At 40.9% G+C, this 18,564-nt stretch overlaps 2 protein-coding genes across 3 annotated transcripts; one reads left to right on the forward strand and one right to left on the reverse strand.

The window, feature by feature from the left end:
• Positions 1-12,300: 12,300 nt before the first annotated feature.
• Positions 12,301-13,144, reverse strand: LOC118407561. Its single transcript, XM_035808040.1, has 2 exons — positions 12,947-13,144; positions 12,301-12,555 (listed from the first exon to the last, which is right to left on the reverse strand). Exons 1-2 carry the CDS (start codon positions 13,142-13,144, stop codon positions 12,340-12,342), a joined length of 414 nt encoding a protein of 137 aa, XP_035663933.1. The 3' UTR covers positions 12,301-12,339.
• A 2,960-nt stretch (positions 13,145-16,104) lies between these two features.
• LOC118407572 lies at positions 16,105-18,474 on the forward strand. Of its 2 annotated transcripts, none has more exons than XM_035808071.1 (3): positions 16,105-16,257; positions 16,650-16,957; positions 17,819-18,474. In XM_035808071.1, exons 2-3 carry the CDS (start codon positions 16,652-16,654, stop codon positions 18,332-18,334), a joined length of 822 nt encoding a protein of 273 aa, XP_035663964.1. In that variant the 5' UTR covers positions 16,105-16,257; positions 16,650-16,651; the 3' UTR covers positions 18,335-18,474. The 2 variants fall into 2 exon arrangements, with proteins under 2 accessions (XP_035663964.1, XP_035663963.1); XM_035808070.1 differs by having other exon boundaries at positions 16,109-16,262.
• The last annotated feature ends 90 nt before the right edge of the window (positions 18,475-18,564 follow it).

Raw genomic sequence — 18,564 nt, forward strand, 5'->3', positions numbered from 1 at the left:
GCTAATTTGCATAATTAATGAGAAAGTTTGTAAATCCACTGCATTCCTTATAGGACTTTCAAAACTTGTCACATTTTTAGCTAGAAAGAAGGAAATATCAATACACATTTATTATGCAAATGATGATCTCATTTGCATGATTGATAGCAAAACATGAACGTGTTGACGGATCGTCATGATTTTTGGTATGTAGATAGCCGAAGTAAAAACTTACATAATGAGATACTAGTTATGCAAATTAACAGCTAATCTGCATGATTAATGAGGAAAGATAAATCCACTGCATTCTGTGATAGGACTTTCAAACTTGTCACATATGTAACTGAGAAAGATGGCAGAGAATAAGAGGTGAATGTTTGGGTCCGCTTAACGTCTTTTCTTGAACTGCAGGAGCCGGTTTAGTTTCCTACTTTGAAAGAGAATAAGGGATGAAAGGATCATCATGATTTTTGGTATGCTGATAGCTTAAATGATGCTTGATACAATTTAATATTATTATGTAAATCTAATCTGCATAGGGATCTAATTTGCATAAGCAATGGCGAAATGTTATGAACCAACTCCAGGCATATAAAATAAAATGTAATGAGTAACACATTTATGTCTACAGACATCATTCTACATAACAAACCTGGTTTATTTGGCAAAGGTATGTGTTCGTTGAACTCTAGCTGAATCTCTTTAACAATATTTTTCCAATTTACAACATATATTTACTTGTTTTGTAGCTTTTTGAATGATTAACATCATCAGTCGACATGCTTACACAAAACTCGGGGTGAAACAGCCCTAGGTTAGCTGATTACAAGACAGGGATGCGCCATTTTACCCATCTGGGTGAACGAAGGTACAAAAACTGATCCAATCTTGCTCATAACCTTGCTACTATAACCTGAAAGAGAATTTCATTTCTACACACTGTCTGACTCACTGACCTTCAGTCCATACAGGGTTCTCCCATACCACATCTCCCACAGGATAAGCCCCAGGCTGTAGATGTCAGCACTCTTGTCGTACACTTTACGTTCCTTCACCTCAGGTGCTGCATAAAGGGCAGTCCCAGCTACTGTCCCTGTGATTTTCTCCTCTTGTTTGGTCAGTCCAACATCAGCAAGCTTCACAGTGTTGTCCCTGGTCACCTTTTGGATAGAATAGCCTAAAGTTTAGTTAGGTTTCTTACTGCAGGTCATGTGGCTTACCTATATGATTTTTTTATATCATTGTCTTTTTCTTTGTCTTTTTCTTCTTTAAAGAAGAAAAGATCGCCAGTCTTAACAGTCTGCACAAGAAAAATCAGATACTGTAAATGCATTTAATTTCGCGGGGATTTAATTTCGCGGTAGCGGCAAAATGGACATTTCGCGGTGGATTTAATTTCGCGGTAGCGCCATCCCGCGAAATTCAATGCATTTTCAGCACTGCACTGTAGTCACGAACTGCCGTGTAAAACCCGGCGCCTCTACAAACCGCCAGTCGGAAAACACTTGCTGGTTACCCGGTAAGGGTCCTATACAGACGGATAGAACAGTTTCCATGCTTTTGACTTGTTCTTGCGTGATCCACTGTTACTGATCTAATCGTATCTACCCTCTCAATACGTAATAGTGTACAGTAGTACGACCTTTGTATCATGGTGAACATACTGTACAGTACTGTAATACAGTTGGTCGTATGAAAAAAATACATGTGTGTCTTCAGTCAAGACTTCACCGTAGTAAGTATGTCAAACATTTCATTATACAGTGACAAAGACAGTAGTAGTATGTACATGGAGTGGAAAAGGGGCACCTTAGGCGGCGCCAGCAGACGAAATATTCGCGGTGGATTTAATTTCGCGGTGAAGCGGCCGCCGCGAAAACCGCGAATATTAATCCACCGCGAATATTTCTGCATTTACAGTACATGCTTCCTTCAAAGAAAAACTCTTGGGGTGTCTCTAGGCAACCCTTACATCTGTAAATATTGTTGTTGATAAATACTAGATTCTATAATAATATTCTTGTACATACTATGTAACTATGCAATTTAAACCAAGTATACATATTATAGATTTTTTTCTTTATGTACTCAGCCCTTGTAACCCCTATGTAAGCAGGCCTGGTTTACAATCAGTACTTGCCAAAAATAAATGGATGTCATAAGAATAGAAATTACACTAGCTGTCTATTGATATATAATACATTGAAATTGATGTGGAAACAACAGAAGTATGATCAAAGTTAATATAAACTTCCAAACTTTTGTGCAAGATTTAGAGAGTTTAGAATTATGGTTCCTACTGTGTTAAGTTATTATCAATTAATACATTAATACATGGTTATAGTACATGGAGATTTATGTACCAGTATATTGACAACTTTGAGGTCCCTGTGGATGTAGCCTGCATCATGGATGTGCTTTAGTCCCTCACACAGCTGTACTGCCAGGTTCTGGGTGTAGCTGAAGGCTGATGCCTGCTTCCTTAGGTTCGAGCCCCACCAGGCTGGGTTATGGTCCCTGTGATGATATGGTTTGATTTTGCAATAAATGGATTCAACAATATGATGGAACGTTGAGGAACTTCCGAATTTAATATCCTTATTTCCTTTAATCTATCAAAATATTATGTTTTCATGCTTGCTGATAAATTTGGGTAGTTTTAAAAGTACCAGTCTTTTTCCATCAGTTTATGTGATGTGTTTTGTCATCAATTTTGTTTTTCCCTCTGTCTATGATTGGAGAGGGGGGAATATGGTGCTTTTCCCTATAGTAATAGATTCCTGCTCTATGTTTTTATTTCAATGAGGAGCTGAGCTTAGGTGATGATGATGATTGGTCAGAAATTTGGTAGTGGGACTTGGGACATGCATTTCCTTTGAAATGTAAATGCAAGCATTTGTGCTCTCACCTTTTCCCAATGATCCTGTCCTCCAGTGTGCCCTCACACAGCTCCATGACCAGTCCCAGCCTCAGGCCGCCCTCCTCCTTTCTGCAGGCGGTGCCGTAATACTCCACAATGTGCCCTCCCCTCAGCTTCCTAATTACGATTAATAGATAGATAGAAATACAGTTCTGACAGCCCTGAAATGCTCCAAACTATTCCCAGAGCCCTTTTTAGAAACAAATTTGTATAGTAATATTAATAATATATTGCTAAAGGGCTAAATTTTTAGGCGATGCTCCAGGATATACATTTTTGCTTTACACCATGCAACTACACTATAATATTATACACTATTTTAATATTAGTAAAATCTGATTGTTACCTCCTCACAGGTCTTTTCTTGATCCCATGTTAGGGCAAAAAGCACTCAGGTTTGTTCATTCATGAGAAAGCTCAAATTGGCATATAGTAGTTTCATTGAGGTCATGAGTGAAGGGTGGGATAAAGGGTCTCAATGTCAGTCTAAATCTTAGCATCTCATTTGGTTGCACTTCTATAAGGGTTACATCAGCGTTCCCGCCAGGCATACGTCTTTACGTCTTTGGACGCATTTTTTTCTGGAAAGACGCACTCGGCTCGGCTGAATGCGTTCATAAAAAAATCTGAAAGAAAGGCTGACCTGTACCACCAGTGTACAAAATGTATCTGGATTCTTTAAAAAAAATCTGTCTTTATAAGAAGGAATCCTACCTTCACAATTTATACTTCAAATTGTTCACTTTCCGGTCATCCCAGTAGTCTGGGGCATGGGGCAGAGCGCGGCACGTTTTACAACTAGCGGACCCATGATGTGCGACACACCCAGCCACGCACCAGTCTGAGCTGTCCGTTGCGCAATGTAATTTTTTGTAGTCCGTGAAATACATCTGACAGTCAGCATTCTTTAACTCTGGAAGAAATCTTATGCAGATTTTATATTCTGATTTTAACATGATACTTACTTGTCCTCATTTTCACGTATTTGTTAAAGATTTTTGGGTAATACTAGTATTGAACAAACAAACTGTTCTGCGCGAGTGTTGCACATCTCAACAAAAGTTCTCACGCTGTGGGCAGTTGATTGGCAGTCGGTATCTTTGTCAACAGGCCGCCGGCGCCAAGCAGTCTAGATTGGCCACCAGGTCCAAATCCAATCATCTTGATAACCAATCAGCGTTTGATAAATGTAATGTTGTACTCTGTCATTGGTCACCGGGAAAAAAACAAAAGTTACCGAGTATTAGCACACGTTTTGTTTTGTGATATTGGTAGCCGCCCGTGTCGTCTGGCAAGTTTACTTCCCTAGCTGCTAACAATTTACTATTAAAGTTTCGCCATTTATCCAAGTTAAAAAAAGCGGTGGGCGGTAAATAAGTGAAGAATCCAAAACTATACACTTTATTTCTTATTTCCAAAATTTCTTTTGTTTCAAAAAGACAAAATTTGTGGCAGAAAAGGGGCCGCGATATTGTTGTCAAGCGTCGATCGAGTCGGCTGTGCACTCCGTGGCACATGGCGCGGCACGCCCCCCTCCAAAGACGGACCGCCGATCGCAGCGCCCAGCAAGTTGGGACGTCTCTCTGGCTACTGCTTCAAGGCTACACCGGCACTGATCACTGCCAAAGAGGCAACAGATCGTCCTCCTTCGAGTAATGTATAACGTTGTTGGTCTATTTAAAAAGAAATCCAGCCAAATGTTTCACGCAGAAAACGGGGTTACCTGAGGTCGCAGGAAACAAACGCACGCTCGTGGAAAATGACGGCACGGCTTTGTAAAACCCCACCGATTCGATAAATTTGAGTACAATCATCGGGAAAAATAGAAGAAAAAAACAAAGTGTGATGGCGTCGTTATTTCATCGTCTCGGAAAGCTATTTGATGCGGGATGGCGAAACCGTGATCGATCGCACGAGGTAGACATTTTTTTATTCAATGACGGAAAGAATTGGCAGAATTTTTCCATGGGCTGACGAACTGGCTAGCGTCCTGTTGCGAAGCATCAAAAATCCAAAATTTTCATGTCTAGACAAATTATACCCGGGCCAGATCACAGAAGGCTGATTCCCTGTGCTTATAGTTTTTTTTTTTAATATAACGTATTTTGGGGGTTCGAGAGGGCGGTCGTCGGTTACTGAATAACGGGAGTAAAAGTGGCAACCGACATCCAATCTCAAGCGCATGATTTTCCTCTCAAATTGCAGGAAATTGTGTTCTAGAGGGTTTGAAAATCCAAATTTTCCCGGGGGAGCATGCCCCCGGACCCCCCTAGAATGCGAGCGCCTGCGGCGCTCGTCTCGCGCCTCCGGCGCTCAATACCCCCCTCCCAAATATTTGGACGCATACTTTCAAGAACCTGGCGGGAACGCTGGGTTACATTATGTATTACTTTAAACCTGAGTGGACAATCTAACTAAAGGTACCGGTACTAATGAGAACTCACAATTCACAGTGAAGATCTTGATGAAGATATGGGTGCTTTAGCTGTGACTCACCATAAGTTGTCTTCCTCCTTCAGGAAGTCCCAGGCAGTTTCGATTGTTATGAAGTCGTATGGCATGACTCCCAGCTTCAGTGCTGCTGGAATCTCTGCTCCCTTCCACTGGACCTGAACACGGAACACTTCACCAAAGGACCCCCCTCCTAGCCTGTTCGTAGTGTCCGTCCAGCCTGTGATGCTGTCCAGGTCATACTCGTACTTTCTCATATCAGTCAGGTAGAACATTGCAAGCTGGCCAAGAAACCCGTTGATCTCCCAGCTTTGTGGCTCATACGTTCGCAAGATCTCATCATTGCTTCTGGTATCGTTGTAAGTCCCCTCTATTGTCAGCTCCATAATGTCCCTCATCTTTGTAACGTCCTCTTCCAGCAGAGACATCAGGTCACGCTGTGGTTTCATCTGCCTCTCAGCCAACTCAGTGAGCAGTTCCTCTGACTTCAGTGCCTGCATCAGGATGTCCACTATGGGTGTGCCAACTTGTGCTTGCTCCCAGCAGTTGCGGAGTATGGACTTTGTCCTACTTGGGGACCCCAAACCTGCCTCAGCTCATTCCCCACATTGCTAACCTATCGCTCAACAATGATAGTGATAGACCTTTCCAAAATGCAACATATTGGTCCCAAAATGATGGTTTGTGGAACAGGACAATACGGACATTCTTTAGGTCATTTGTAGGACTGCTGTAGGCATCCTCAAGTGATTGAATTACCTCTTTCATTGTCTGTTCAAAAGAAATTTCCATGGATGTTATGTGGTGTTCAAATGAAGGACAGTGACCCAACTCATCTGCAAGGCCTTTGTAGAGATCTTCCAGTCTGGTGAAATCCTTGCTTCCTTTCTTTTCATTTTTCAACTTTGCCAAAGTAGCACTATACCACCAGGTCCCAATTAATTTCTTAACCCAGAAGGGCACTGGCATCTTTACTGAAAACAATATATCCTGCTTTAGCTTACCAGACGATACAAGTTCAGACAGGAAACTCTTTGTGGTTTCCATATTGCTCCTTGCCATATTTTCCAGTTTTGTCTTGCTCTTGTTCACTTCCTCTTGAAATGATTGGAGACTTTCCTGAGCCACTCGGTACATTTTTACTTTGGTGTCCTTGTCCAAGTTTTGACGGGCAACATTTAGCAGGGAGTTAATGTGGGTCAGAGCTGTACTTGAAATTCGCTGCAGTGACCTGAAAAAAATTGTGACCAACAATGGAAAAGGTAAACTTAAGTTGCTTATATAGACAGGGGGAATGTAAATTTATAGTATCGAACATCCATCCAGCCATTCTTGAGTTATCTTGTTGACAAACAGACAGGCAGACGGACACAAACAGACAAAATGCTAATGAAACTAGAAAGGCCGACATTTGCTTAGGAGCAAATACAGCATATTGCAATCCATCTTCATCCTGGAAAAAATCCCCAAATTCAACGATTTGAAGTAATGTCTGCTCAAAGGGAAAATGAAGTACTGTGGGCACTTGTCCTAGACACCTTCATGCCGAATTTTAGGTAATTTGGTTTCAATACAAGGGCATAGAAGCCAAAAATATACATTTTTAGACAAAAATGACGGAAAACCCCAAAATAACTAATTTTTGAAGTGATCTATGAAGAAAGTTTCAATGGGGTCCTGTGAGCATATGTTCAATGCACCTCTGCACCAAATTTTAGGTCATTTGGTTTCTATACAAGGGCATAGGAGCAAATAATATATATTTTTAGTCAAAAATGACCGAAAATCCCAAAATAACTCATTTTTTAAGTGATCTATGAAGAAAGTGTTAATGGGACCCTGTGCTCATATGTCCCATGCACCTATGTACCAAATTGCAGGTCATTAGGTTTTCATAGAAGGGTAAGGAGCCAAAAATATACATTTTTGGTCAAAAATGGCCGAAAAACCCAAAATAACTCATTTTTGAAGTGATCTATGAAGAAAGTGTTGATGAAGCCCTATGCTCATATATCCAATACACCTATATACCAAATTTCAGGTCACTTAGCCTTCATACAAGGGCACAGGAGCCAAAAATAGACATTTTTAGTAAAAAATGGCCAAAAACTCCCAAATAAATAATTTTTGAAGTGGCCTATGAAGAAAGTGTTTATGGGTTCCTGTGCTCATATGTCCAATGCACCTCTGTACCAAATTTCAGGTCATTAGGGTTTAATACCAGGGCACAGTGGCCCAAAATATATGTATTTTGTCTAAAAATGACCAAAAACCCTAAATATCATAATTTTTAAGGCCTCTATCAAAAAAGTGAAAAAAAAACGTCTGGGGGTATTTGCTATCCCTACCTTCATGCCAAATTTCAGCTCATTTGGCCCAAAAATGAAAAAGTAGAATCCATTTGAAGATTTGACAGGAGAAGAGACAAACAAAAAACAATATATTGCAATCCCATACTATGTATGGATTGCAATATAAATATGACCTTTATGAGTATTTCATGTACATGTACAAGGTAATTATCAATTATACTTATAGCAGTCATGGACAGTACTTACGGTAGCTCATGTCATGTAATTCTTCCCACCTGTACTGGGTTCCTTATTCCAATGGTTTAGAAATTAAAGACTGGACACAATGTCTACAATTATCTTATGCTATTACTAAAGGAGATATACACATGTACTAACTAAAGATTTTTCCCACCTGTACTGGGTTTCCAGTTTAATGTCCAAACTTTTTGGCAGCAGCAAGTCCAGACCATCCAGCACTTTGGTGAAGTCTTCAGAGAGAATTCCTCCAAGCCCTACAGCCTGCAGGAATAATGAACAGCATGTAATTATGATTTTGGTAATGATGAATTCATATTTCCTCTTTTGAATCATTTCAAATGGACTGAGTACTCTTTCTGTTATTTATCATTTTATGCTTTTAAGCTACTGATAATTAGATGGCTGAATCAATTTGGTTATACACAAAGTTCAGCAAAGCATACTTTGCAATTTCAAAAAAAATGCATGCAAGAAATATAAATGAAACAAGATCTACATTGTAGAGTACCGGTAGTCTGGCTAATGCTAGGGGCCTATATATAGGATTACATTTCCAAGCCAGCGCCCGACCGGGCATTTTTAAGGAACAAAAAGTATGGCATATTATTATGAATTGCATATTATGAAAGGCAACAAAACATTTAATTTAGTTAAAAATTAGTTACTACCAAAATTTGTATTTTTCATGATGTACAGTCACTAAGTCTTTTATTTCCCTTCCTGATAACAGTCCGGCCAGGTCTCTTTTGGAAATGTGACCCAAGCAGAAATCTCCATTGGTCAGACACCTCTCTTTGGCCTATATAAAGCTTTAATTAACGTCTACAGCTACATGTAGATGTGCAAAGGTTACTATAGATAGTATATAGGTTTGGTGCGTCGTTCATTGTAATATAACCAGCTAAGTTGCCATGACTGTGAGTGAGTGCTGCCTCTGATCTCCGAGTTCCTGCAAAGCTGGTGTGTTATGCTAAAGGGCTCTTATAACAGATACAGATGGGAAACTCAAAGTTTGCTCACAAATTTTCTGCCATGAGATCAGGTCATGCACTGTTTACATGCAACTGATGCAAGACAGTGCTGCATTTCTCACTTCCTATTGCACTGCCCTAACTTTATTAATCAACGTTTACTTTTATTTGACAGGCTACAAAAATGTGAATATTTCATCCCTCAATATAGATGCCCTGTCGGAAACAGATGTTATAAAGTTATTGATTAGGGGTTCACCTCTGCTCTCCCCTGCTGATAATGCTGGGGTGTTGTATGTGACCCAGATGTACTTATTGGAATCTAAACGTTTTGTATAATTGTTTTCTGTTGTAGTTTCAATGCGGTATTGTTTAATATTGGTTACATTTATGTTTGCATTATTTATTGTTTTATTTCACCTCTGTTATTATGACTATTCCTGTATATTTGTGTTGTACTTTTCATTATTTGTATTTTGTTAGTGGTGCTATGAACATATTAAGCTTTTAGCTTGATTGCGGCACCACTGTGTGTGTTATTTGCATATTCTTTAATAAAAAATAAAAAAAAGACAGTACTGCTTGTAACATATTAATTCATCATAATCGTAGTCTTGCCTGTTTTGTGGAGACAAAGAAGAGCTGTTGCTTCTTCAGACCAGGCCACATCTCTGACAGCTTCTTCAGTGTGTTTGTTTTCAGCTTATCTTGCTCCTCTGTTGGCACAAGGTCCCACTTGTTGCCGATGAACATCGCTGATTCTGGGTCAAAGTCCTCAGAATTCTTTGTTGGACACAGCTTGAGAAGTTGTCCCAACTATCATTTTTTTTAAAAAGGACATGATTACAATCAAGCTTGTTGAAGTTTAGTAACTTCTGCCTGTTACAGAAATTGTATCCAGCTGCTTTGATAAGTACTAACTTTTGTGCAATTGCAAAAGAATTAAGTCACTGTATGATAGTGTGTTACTTTATTTTGTACGTCGATGAAGGTTAGACTTCCAAGTAATAAGATATGCCAAAAAGCAGTTACTCAAGCAACTGGATATGGTTTGGAAATGGTCAGATGTTTAAGATAGTATCCACTATCTTTCATCTGATGATACTGAAGGGATTTGGAAGAAACTTGATTTGGGATTATTGTTAAGATGAAGGACTCCCTTGGAAAGCAGTTTCTCAAAAACTGAAGGGACGACCCTACAAGATAGATAACTCTCACACATGGCAATAAGTGAGTTAAAATAATCCCCGACAGGCATAGAGGCTGAGGATTTTGCATTGGCACTAGATTGGTAAAATCATATTTTTTAAGAGATCAAAACTATTAATTAAAAGTGGACTAAAAAGATGAGTCAGGCCTCACCCTGTCTTGTTGCACTCCCCCTGCCCTGGAGCTGTCAATGATGTACAGGAAGGCGAAGACTTTAGGGATGTAGTCAGCTACAACTTTGTCCATCATCTTACTTTCTCCTACACCGGGACTATCCACTATCACTATTCCTCCCTAGAAGGAAAAAAAAACAGTTCTAAATGTTTTGCAATGACATTTACAAACATTATTAAAGAAACAGACTCCAAGAAAAAAAAATTGAATGATTATCAACTGTACTTTCCAAATAATGGCATCTGAGTGATACAAATTACTATTGGTAAAATAAATTCAATTTCTGAACCTTTAATTAATGTAGCCTACTGTCAGTTAAGTTTTGGCCTGATCTATATAATGCTGCCAAATTAATGAAGACTGAAGCTGACAATTCTATCATAGATTGTATAGGAGTTTTGCATGCAGCTGAGGACACATCTGAAAATGTTACTTTAAGAAGAGGGAGAGGCCAAAAGATCTCTATCTTCTCAGCTGCAGGAAGGCTGTCTCTGCTGGCACCTTCCAGATGCATGTAGCTTTTCAGCTCTGCCTGATGCTCTTCTGTACCGTCCAGTGGGATAGTGATTTGCCTCTCCCCTTGATCATCAGGCTGTCGTAGATGCACCACAGCCTGTCTGGTCTCCCTGTACTTCACCTCACAGATGGTAGAGGTCGAACTTTCATGTGCCACAGGCAGGATGTTCTCTCCCAACAGTAGGTTCAGGAAGGTGCTCTTTCCCGAGGATGTCTCTCCTGAAGCAGAAAGTTTGAGGGAGTCAGTAATCACCCCCTACAAAATAAAGTTGGAAATCCTTCAAATGACAGACTTTGTACCATTTGTAACTACAACCATATATTAAATGAATTACCTTCGCCAAGAAGGTTTTACAAATTAGGTGTTTTTATAAAAACTGTATTTCAAAACGTCAGTGTGGCACCTTATTTTCTCCCAAGAACAACATTAACTTTATAGCATAGCAAGATTGACTGATATGTTACAAGTATGGCCAATGTCTTGGTGGCGGGGAAAATCTGTGCCGCTTCGCCAAAAAATAGTGAATAAGGGAAGGAAAACCTACCGTCCAAAATGGGCATGTACAGGTACTGGAATTTGAGGCCCATAGTTTATTGGGAGTAGCCTGGAATCCAGCCGTGTTGTGCTGTGGTCGCTCCCCGAAGGTACGCTTCCTGCCAACACGTCTGGTGTTCGTTACCATTGGAACGATCGGCCCTTACGTCACTAATGAGGAGACTCATGAATATTCATATTTGCCGCTCTTTGCTGATTGGATGACCTCTGAGAGGAGAACACCAATCGCGAGGCGCCACGTGATCTGTTGTCATGCAGACGAAAAGTTCGCGGGAAAGATAGAAGTAGTGTTCTGTTTGATTACAAATTGTAAACATAATTTTGAAGGGGGCTTAGAGCTAACAGCCAATCAGAAATCTCGCATAAAATCTCTGCGAATATGCAAATTCCGATCATTCCAATGGTAATGAACACCAGACGTGTTGGCAGGAAGCGTACCTTCGGGGAGCGACCACAGCACAACACGGCTGGATTCCAGGCTAATTGGGAGAGCAGAGGCAGTGAAATTTTGTCCATGGGAGGTGTTGCTAATTTGTTTTTGTTTTTTCAAAATCATCAAATTGGGAAAAATAGGATCGCAGAATCCAAGAAGCAACAAATAAAATTGGATTGGCCTAAGATAAGATTTTAATACTTTGAACAATTTCTGCTATTGGGGTGGAGAAGATAATCAACAGACACATTATGCAAATGAGGACCTTATTTGCATAATCAGTTGGAGACACTTACATTATACTTCATTTGAGAAGGTTAATCATTTGGCTGAAAGATATGAGGTCGTGAAACTCTAGTTTTGTATTCAATTTAGAATGTTCACTATACAGACTATACATGTACAATGTACGTAATACTATATTATTCTTTTATCAGTGCAGGGTGTGTAGGTACACAATCCAAACAGTAAAAGATGAATTGTATGTATAATGACATCCTCAGACAACTTCAAACCATACAGTCACGTGGAGGTTTGTTATTGGTCCACAGCCTGGCCTTATGGTCAATAAGGTTACACTAACCTGCTACAAGGATTGGACACTCTTTTGTGCCTAACAACACTTGTACGTCTGTTAAGATGTCTTTTGCAGCACGGTCCAACTGTTTCTGAAGTATGTCTGTAGTACTCTGGTCCAGCTTGGGAAGGTAGGCAATACTGTGGTTGCATAACCCAGCTAGGCGTTCTCGTTTCAAATTGTATAAACGCAGGATTTCCTTCAAGTTTTCTGCAGCCTAGAATATGAATGGAGTTCCATTCATCAATGTCCCATGAAATTTTGTGTGTGTACTGCATGATTATGCCTATTAGTTGTGATAATTTAGCATTTACTCCTACCAGACTTACATGAATATTGATGTACAAAATACATGAAAGTCCCATTAGTAGAATTAGCTTAAACCTGGCAAAGTAGCATCAGATTTCTATGCAATGTACTTTGTATACAATATGATTAAAATGAATTTATATACTAGTCAGTCATAATTCATAATTATCTAAAATATTCCTCTTTCCAAATTACATATCAATTATTATGATGCATGTCTGAAATTCTGATCATCAATCAAATTTATGGAAATATAAAATTTTCTCATTGATGTTGCAAATCAATCCATTATAAATTACCTGTCCAGGACGTCTCCTTGTTGCAGCTGTTGCCCGTATGTCCCTGATCCTCTTCTTCAGTTCTGCCCTCGCCTCCTCTGTTTCCATCTTTTCAATTTCATCCTCGATCATGCCACACTCTTGTAGAAGCTTTGCTAACTTAAGAGGCTTCATCTGGTCTATCTCCTCTTCTGTGGGGAGGCCTGGTCTTGCTGCCATTGTGACACTTTAATAGTGCTCAAGACTTCTATGTCAATGTTGCTGACGCATGACCTGTGAAACTAAAGCAGAGGAGTAAACATCTTGGCATAATTTTGGCATACATTGTTTTGTACCTTTTGATAATAAACACAAACTATTCAACTACAGTATCAACGAAGGCAAAGCTGTATGACCGTCCATCAGATTGGCTGTGCAGTTGTCAGCATTTGGTAGTCAGCTGCAATGGTTGAATTCTGTACATCATAATGGATTGCGTACTAGTAGTGTAATGGGCAGCATGTTTGGCTAAGGACCTAAAAGTCAAAAGTCCTGCTGCTGCAGTACTATGGAAAGCCAGTAGGGGGCCTATAATTTAATGAAGACACACACAGTCTAGAAAACAATAAACCTGAGGAGCTATATTTAGAATGTTTAAAGTTACAAGCAAATACAGCACATCCCAAAGGACTATTCCTTTTTTCCATAATATTTTGTGATGGGGTATGATATACATGTATATTATATGAATGGTTTATTTTAACAACACACTTTCACAAACATGACAGCCACACTTGGTGGCTGAATTGAATTGTGAGATTACAATGAAATGTACTAAAAAACACATAAGTCACTTAATAATATTTACAATTATTGAATAAAACATCTGATTCAATAATTTTTTGATACATTAAAATATACATTCGTCTGGACGTCATATAAAAGCTAGAAGGCTATCATGACACTTAAAAAGACCAATTCAGAGCCAACCACTAGCATATTTAGAAGAAGGATGAATTGTAAGGCACGGTTACTATATAATGATGATGATGACTATATAATAGACTAACGTTCGGTTCGGCAATATTGTGTGTCAAGTCTGTGTGCCGATCACTGATTTTTCCTTTTGACTTAAGTAGGACTACTTGTCTAGGAGGCAGTAGATGCTGGAATTGCCCAGATCAAAACAATTTTGCAAATTTCTCAGACAAGTGTCTATCCTGTGAGCGTAGGCAGTCCCAGATGAGAACAAGCAGCGTAATTGGCTATAGAAAAATTGAAATGCTTCCCAAATTGGGGGGTTTCTTCCCTATAACATTGGCCATACAATACAACAAGGAACAATTGATACAACTAATGCATTGCATAGATCAAATTCTCCACCCCCACCAGGAAAAAACACTACATGCCAAGGTATACTTACCTTCCTCCTCATTGCAAGGTCATGTATTTTACCCACATGTGTAGACAAATATCCAAGCCTGCTTCTCATGCCCATGATAGTATATAGCAAGTAAACAGGTTTAATATGTAAGAAGCAAACATGTCCAAGCTAACACCTACCATCAGCCATAGGCCAGAGCACAGATGGTCACAGCTGACGAAGAAACTTGATTTGACCTAAATATACTCCACACAGTCCACAGTAACCTACTAGTAGGTGAAAGGATATCAAAACAGACAGCTGTCCCCATTTCCAGGTCAGGATCAGTGGTGTTCAAATCAGTTAGGTGTGACGGGTCGTTCAGTGTAATATAACCAGCTGCTGCTGCGCCGCGTGCCTGCAAAGCTGGTGTGTTACGCTGAAGGGCGGTTATATCGGCTATACAGATACAGATACAGTGATCTGCTTTTGCTACATCACTCCATCATAAGGGGGTGTTAATTTTTTTTTTAAACACTGCAAATCTACAACAACTTGCTAATGCACACTAAAACACAGGCTCACAGTGACTACCCACATACCAAACAGAATCGCAATGCATCCAGAGGTTCTTAAGATTTCTGGCTGGAACCACAAACAAAAAACCACAAAGATAGGCAACTCTAGATCTGCACGACCACAGCAAATTAGCTAAGGGAGTCCAAACTTACATGGCCACCACTTAAACCCTTTTGTCAACAAGTATTTGCCACCTAAATATCACTGCCACAGAACATCCAGTGCCAAAGATATTTTTTTTAATTCTGACTGCAGTACCAAGGTCAATCACCAGGTGCCCATCTACCCACCTACATGTACTAAATACCATCCCAATCCATCTAGCAGATCTTGAGATATACATGTAGTCCCACACATGCATCATATAGACCAAAAACAGTAACTCCATTTTGGAGTTAATATCAAATCAACCCTTACATAAGCATCAGGATGGACTAAACATTCTGATGAATGCAGATGGAGAAAGGCAGCAGAAGTTTTTGTACTTGTAAGATTTTGAATTCAAATATGCTAATCAGCACACAACAAGATGGCAAGTTTAAAGGAAACCAGTCTAGATCTACCTGAACTTTACTATGATTATAGAGCCCTTAGATTTGTGTCACTTTTCACGACCAGACTGAGCGTTACAACTAGAAACAATATATCAACCCACCTGAGGTACTTTCTTCAAAGAAAAATTCCTAGAGGGTTGCCCAGTCTGTCCTTGGGTAGGGCGTGCACCAAAATGCTGCCTCACGTCTGGACCAATGTAAAAAACAAGTAGGCAAAGTTAGTGTTTTGGACCTTTGTCCATTGTATGTTTGATATGGACGTGAGCAAAGAGAACAATGCTGATGTAACTTCAGACTTTGTACACCTGACTTCTGTGCTTCAATGATCACAAACAGGGATGAACCGTTAATTTATACCAGGGGGAGGTGGTAAATATGCATTTTGGTATTGGTTACCACCTGTCTCCCCAGGGCTTGTCAAAGACAGGGATAAACCGTTTATTCATACCAGGGAGAGGGGGCAAAAATGCAGCTGCTTACTAATACTGAAGTGGCTTCAGACTTGGTACACCTGTCTTGACTAGCTAAACTATCCACAAACAGGGATGAGTCGTTAATTCATACCAGGGAGAGGGGGCAAATATCCAGCAGCAGTCAAGTTCCCAGATGGGTCCATGCTACAATGTATGAACGTTGAGCTATAATTTTTATTCAGCCTGGATGGAAAACCTATTCACACTGCGCGATCATTGGTCAGCCGGAATCACGTGACTAAATCACACTATATAAGGCGTGGACAGAATCCATACTGTCTCTTTCATCCGGAGAAACCCAGTTCACCGGACCAAGCAAGTCGGTTACGTCAAGGAGTCGACGGAGTACCACGTGCAGTTCCCGACGCCCGTTTGGCTTCCCAGGAAAGGTTTGAAGTGTATTTTTGGCAAAGTATGTTGAGACAGTGGTTTGTGCAAGTGGCTGTTTAGTGTAAGACACAAACGATATTATGAAGGGAACTTGTTGTTTTTGGTTGTGGAGGGGCGTCGATTTATACTTTGTTGCTTGGGCAGGTATGTGATTGGGTACCTGGTGTTGGTTCTCAGGGTAGTGGGGGAAAGTGTTCGTGATATAGCCTAATGGGTGGTTTTATTGAAGTCTGGCTTTTGTAAATGTGGGAGGTGAACTCGGGTGGAGTTTCCCGTGTGTCCACGACGTTGCCCGATCTAGCTTCGCGTGGCGGAAACTTGCTTGGGTTGGGTAGGATGTGAGTTAAACGAATTATTCTAACGTGAATGTATGCCGTGGATAATAGGAATGGCTTCTCAGAAACCGTCGATCCCGGCAGGGAAGGAGGTACCGGTTCCACGTCGTGGTGCCGGTGGTCAGCGCCAACCCAGGCAGGAGGATGGGCAGAGACCTCAGGTGGTGGTGGTGCAACAGCAGCCGCCGCCGCCGCCGCCTCCGCCGCCGCAGGTTCAGCCAGACATCTCTCAAGAAGTCCCTCAAGATCAGGCAGGGCAAGATGCTCGTCAGGAGCCTCCAGGAGCTCAAGTGCAGGACCCACAGCAGGGACAGCAACAGCAAGGAGAACAAGCTGTGGCTGGAGGACAAGCTCAGACGGTAAGGCATGAGTTTGGGTCTTAGGTGTTACATTGGTTTTCATAAGTGTTTTTCTTCCGTGTTCTTTGCATGTGTGACATGTAAGTCGCTTGGTTGGTTGTTCAGCTATGGACTTCCTAGTCGAGTTACATTGTTCTTGTGTGTCACGCTAAAAGTGGTAGTTGTAGAATGTTCCTGCCGTAGCCTTGCTTATTTGTAGCATGGCCCGTGCGGGGAGCAGTATTGACATGGTAATGCAGTGAATACCTGTTTTTGTGAAGGGGTGCACGTGTGTAGTCGTTGCACGTGACACGCACCTTTCGCATAATTGACCTAATTAGTAATTTGCTTTTATATGGTAATAGGTTGGGTGCTGCCAGACCTGTCACGCCGGGCGTGTGGTCGAAATTTGAGTGGCGGCATTCAACGGGCACCCGGGGGTGCTGTGGTAGAACTGTGTGTTCCCACGTGAAGGTTCAATGTGAACATGTAACGAGTAAGTTACGGACAGAGGGCAAGGTATTCACCGGGTGAATACTGGAGTGCCGTAGAGAGAAACTCTTGGTAGAAATGGCATGCTGGGCATGTACACGCAAATTTACGGAAGGATGCCAGTGCTGCGTGGTGCGCTGGATTGTACATTTGCGTCGACTCACATCGGGGATGTGGGGTTATGAGTTTGTGATTGAGGCGAGGCAATATGATGTGTGAACCCATATTAAAACTCGGTGTTAACAGTTGACATACCAGTCAGTGCTGCAAGTTAGAAGCGAGGGTATCTGGTGTGTAGTAACGTTAACTGTTGAAGTGTGTGAATACATGCCAGTTTTTGGAGGACTGTATAAATACATGGTATTTATTTGCGGTGTTGTATTTATGCAGGACATCGCGGCGCTAGTGACGGAGTTGAATGCTCTGAAGCAGCAGGTTGGGGCTATGCGAGGGGGACGCTCTTCAGATGACATCAAGGAGGAGCTAGTCCAGTACGCGGGTAGACCTGGAGCGGCATTTGACCCTCATCGTGCCCTGGCACTGGTGGAAACTCTGGTGATGCAGGCTCGTCGGGAGGGACACAAGAAGGCTCACGAGTATTCCATCATTCTTGACCAAATATATCCGTTGGCACGAGAAGATTTCTTTAGACAATTGATTGTGAATCAGTTTGGAAGCACTTTAGAGAAGCAGGTGAACAAGGAAATTGCTCAGTTTGTAAAAAACCAGGGTAAGATCATGCCTAGAGCAAGTAGATCATTGAAAGCGGTAAAGTATGACAGCTTGAAACGTAGGGAGAGACATGGCTTGGCCCAGGCACGCCCAGATGATAAGTGCTACCGCTGTCATGAGTTAGGGCATTTTGCGAGAGATTGTACGAAAAGTAGAAATGGTAAAAACTCTTGAAGGCATGCTTATAATGATTTAAGTCTGTGTGCTTGACGGAACGGTTATCGATATCGACACGTGTGAAACTTTGGTCGGCTTTCCGACATAATTGACTTGATGTGTAGTTTTTTGTACTTGATGTGAAATAAAACTACTGAACAGCATGTTTGTGATCGAATCTTATCTGCTGGGAGAAAGGGCGGAATGGAGAACAGATAACAACTAAAAAAAAAAAAAAAAAAAAAAAA

The sequence above is a fragment of the Branchiostoma floridae genome, unplaced genomic scaffold (genome assembly GCF_000003815.2).
Source record: "Branchiostoma floridae strain S238N-H82 unplaced genomic scaffold, Bfl_VNyyK Sc7u5tJ_1421, whole genome shotgun sequence".
NCBI lineage: Eukaryota > Metazoa > Chordata > Leptocardii > Amphioxiformes > Branchiostomatidae > Branchiostoma > Branchiostoma floridae.

Excerpts from the sequence above, each read along its gene's own strand:
- LOC118407572 (XM_035808071.1), top strand. The coding sequence starts at position 16,652 with ATGGCTTCTCAGAAACCGTCGATCCCGGCAGGGAAGGAGGTACCGGTT. Across the intron at positions 16,958-17,818 it reads CTGGAGGACAAGCTCAGACG|GACATCGCGGCGCTAGTGAC; the intron begins GTAAGGCATGAG and ends GTATTTATGCAG.
- LOC118407561 (XM_035808040.1), bottom strand. The coding sequence starts at position 13,144 with ATGGCAGCAAGACCAGGCCTCCCCACAGAAGAGGAGATAGACCAGATG. Across the intron at positions 12,556-12,946 it reads CAAGGAGACGTCCTGGACAG|GCTGCAGAAAACTTGAAGGA; the intron begins GTAATTTATAAT and ends TTCATATTCTAG.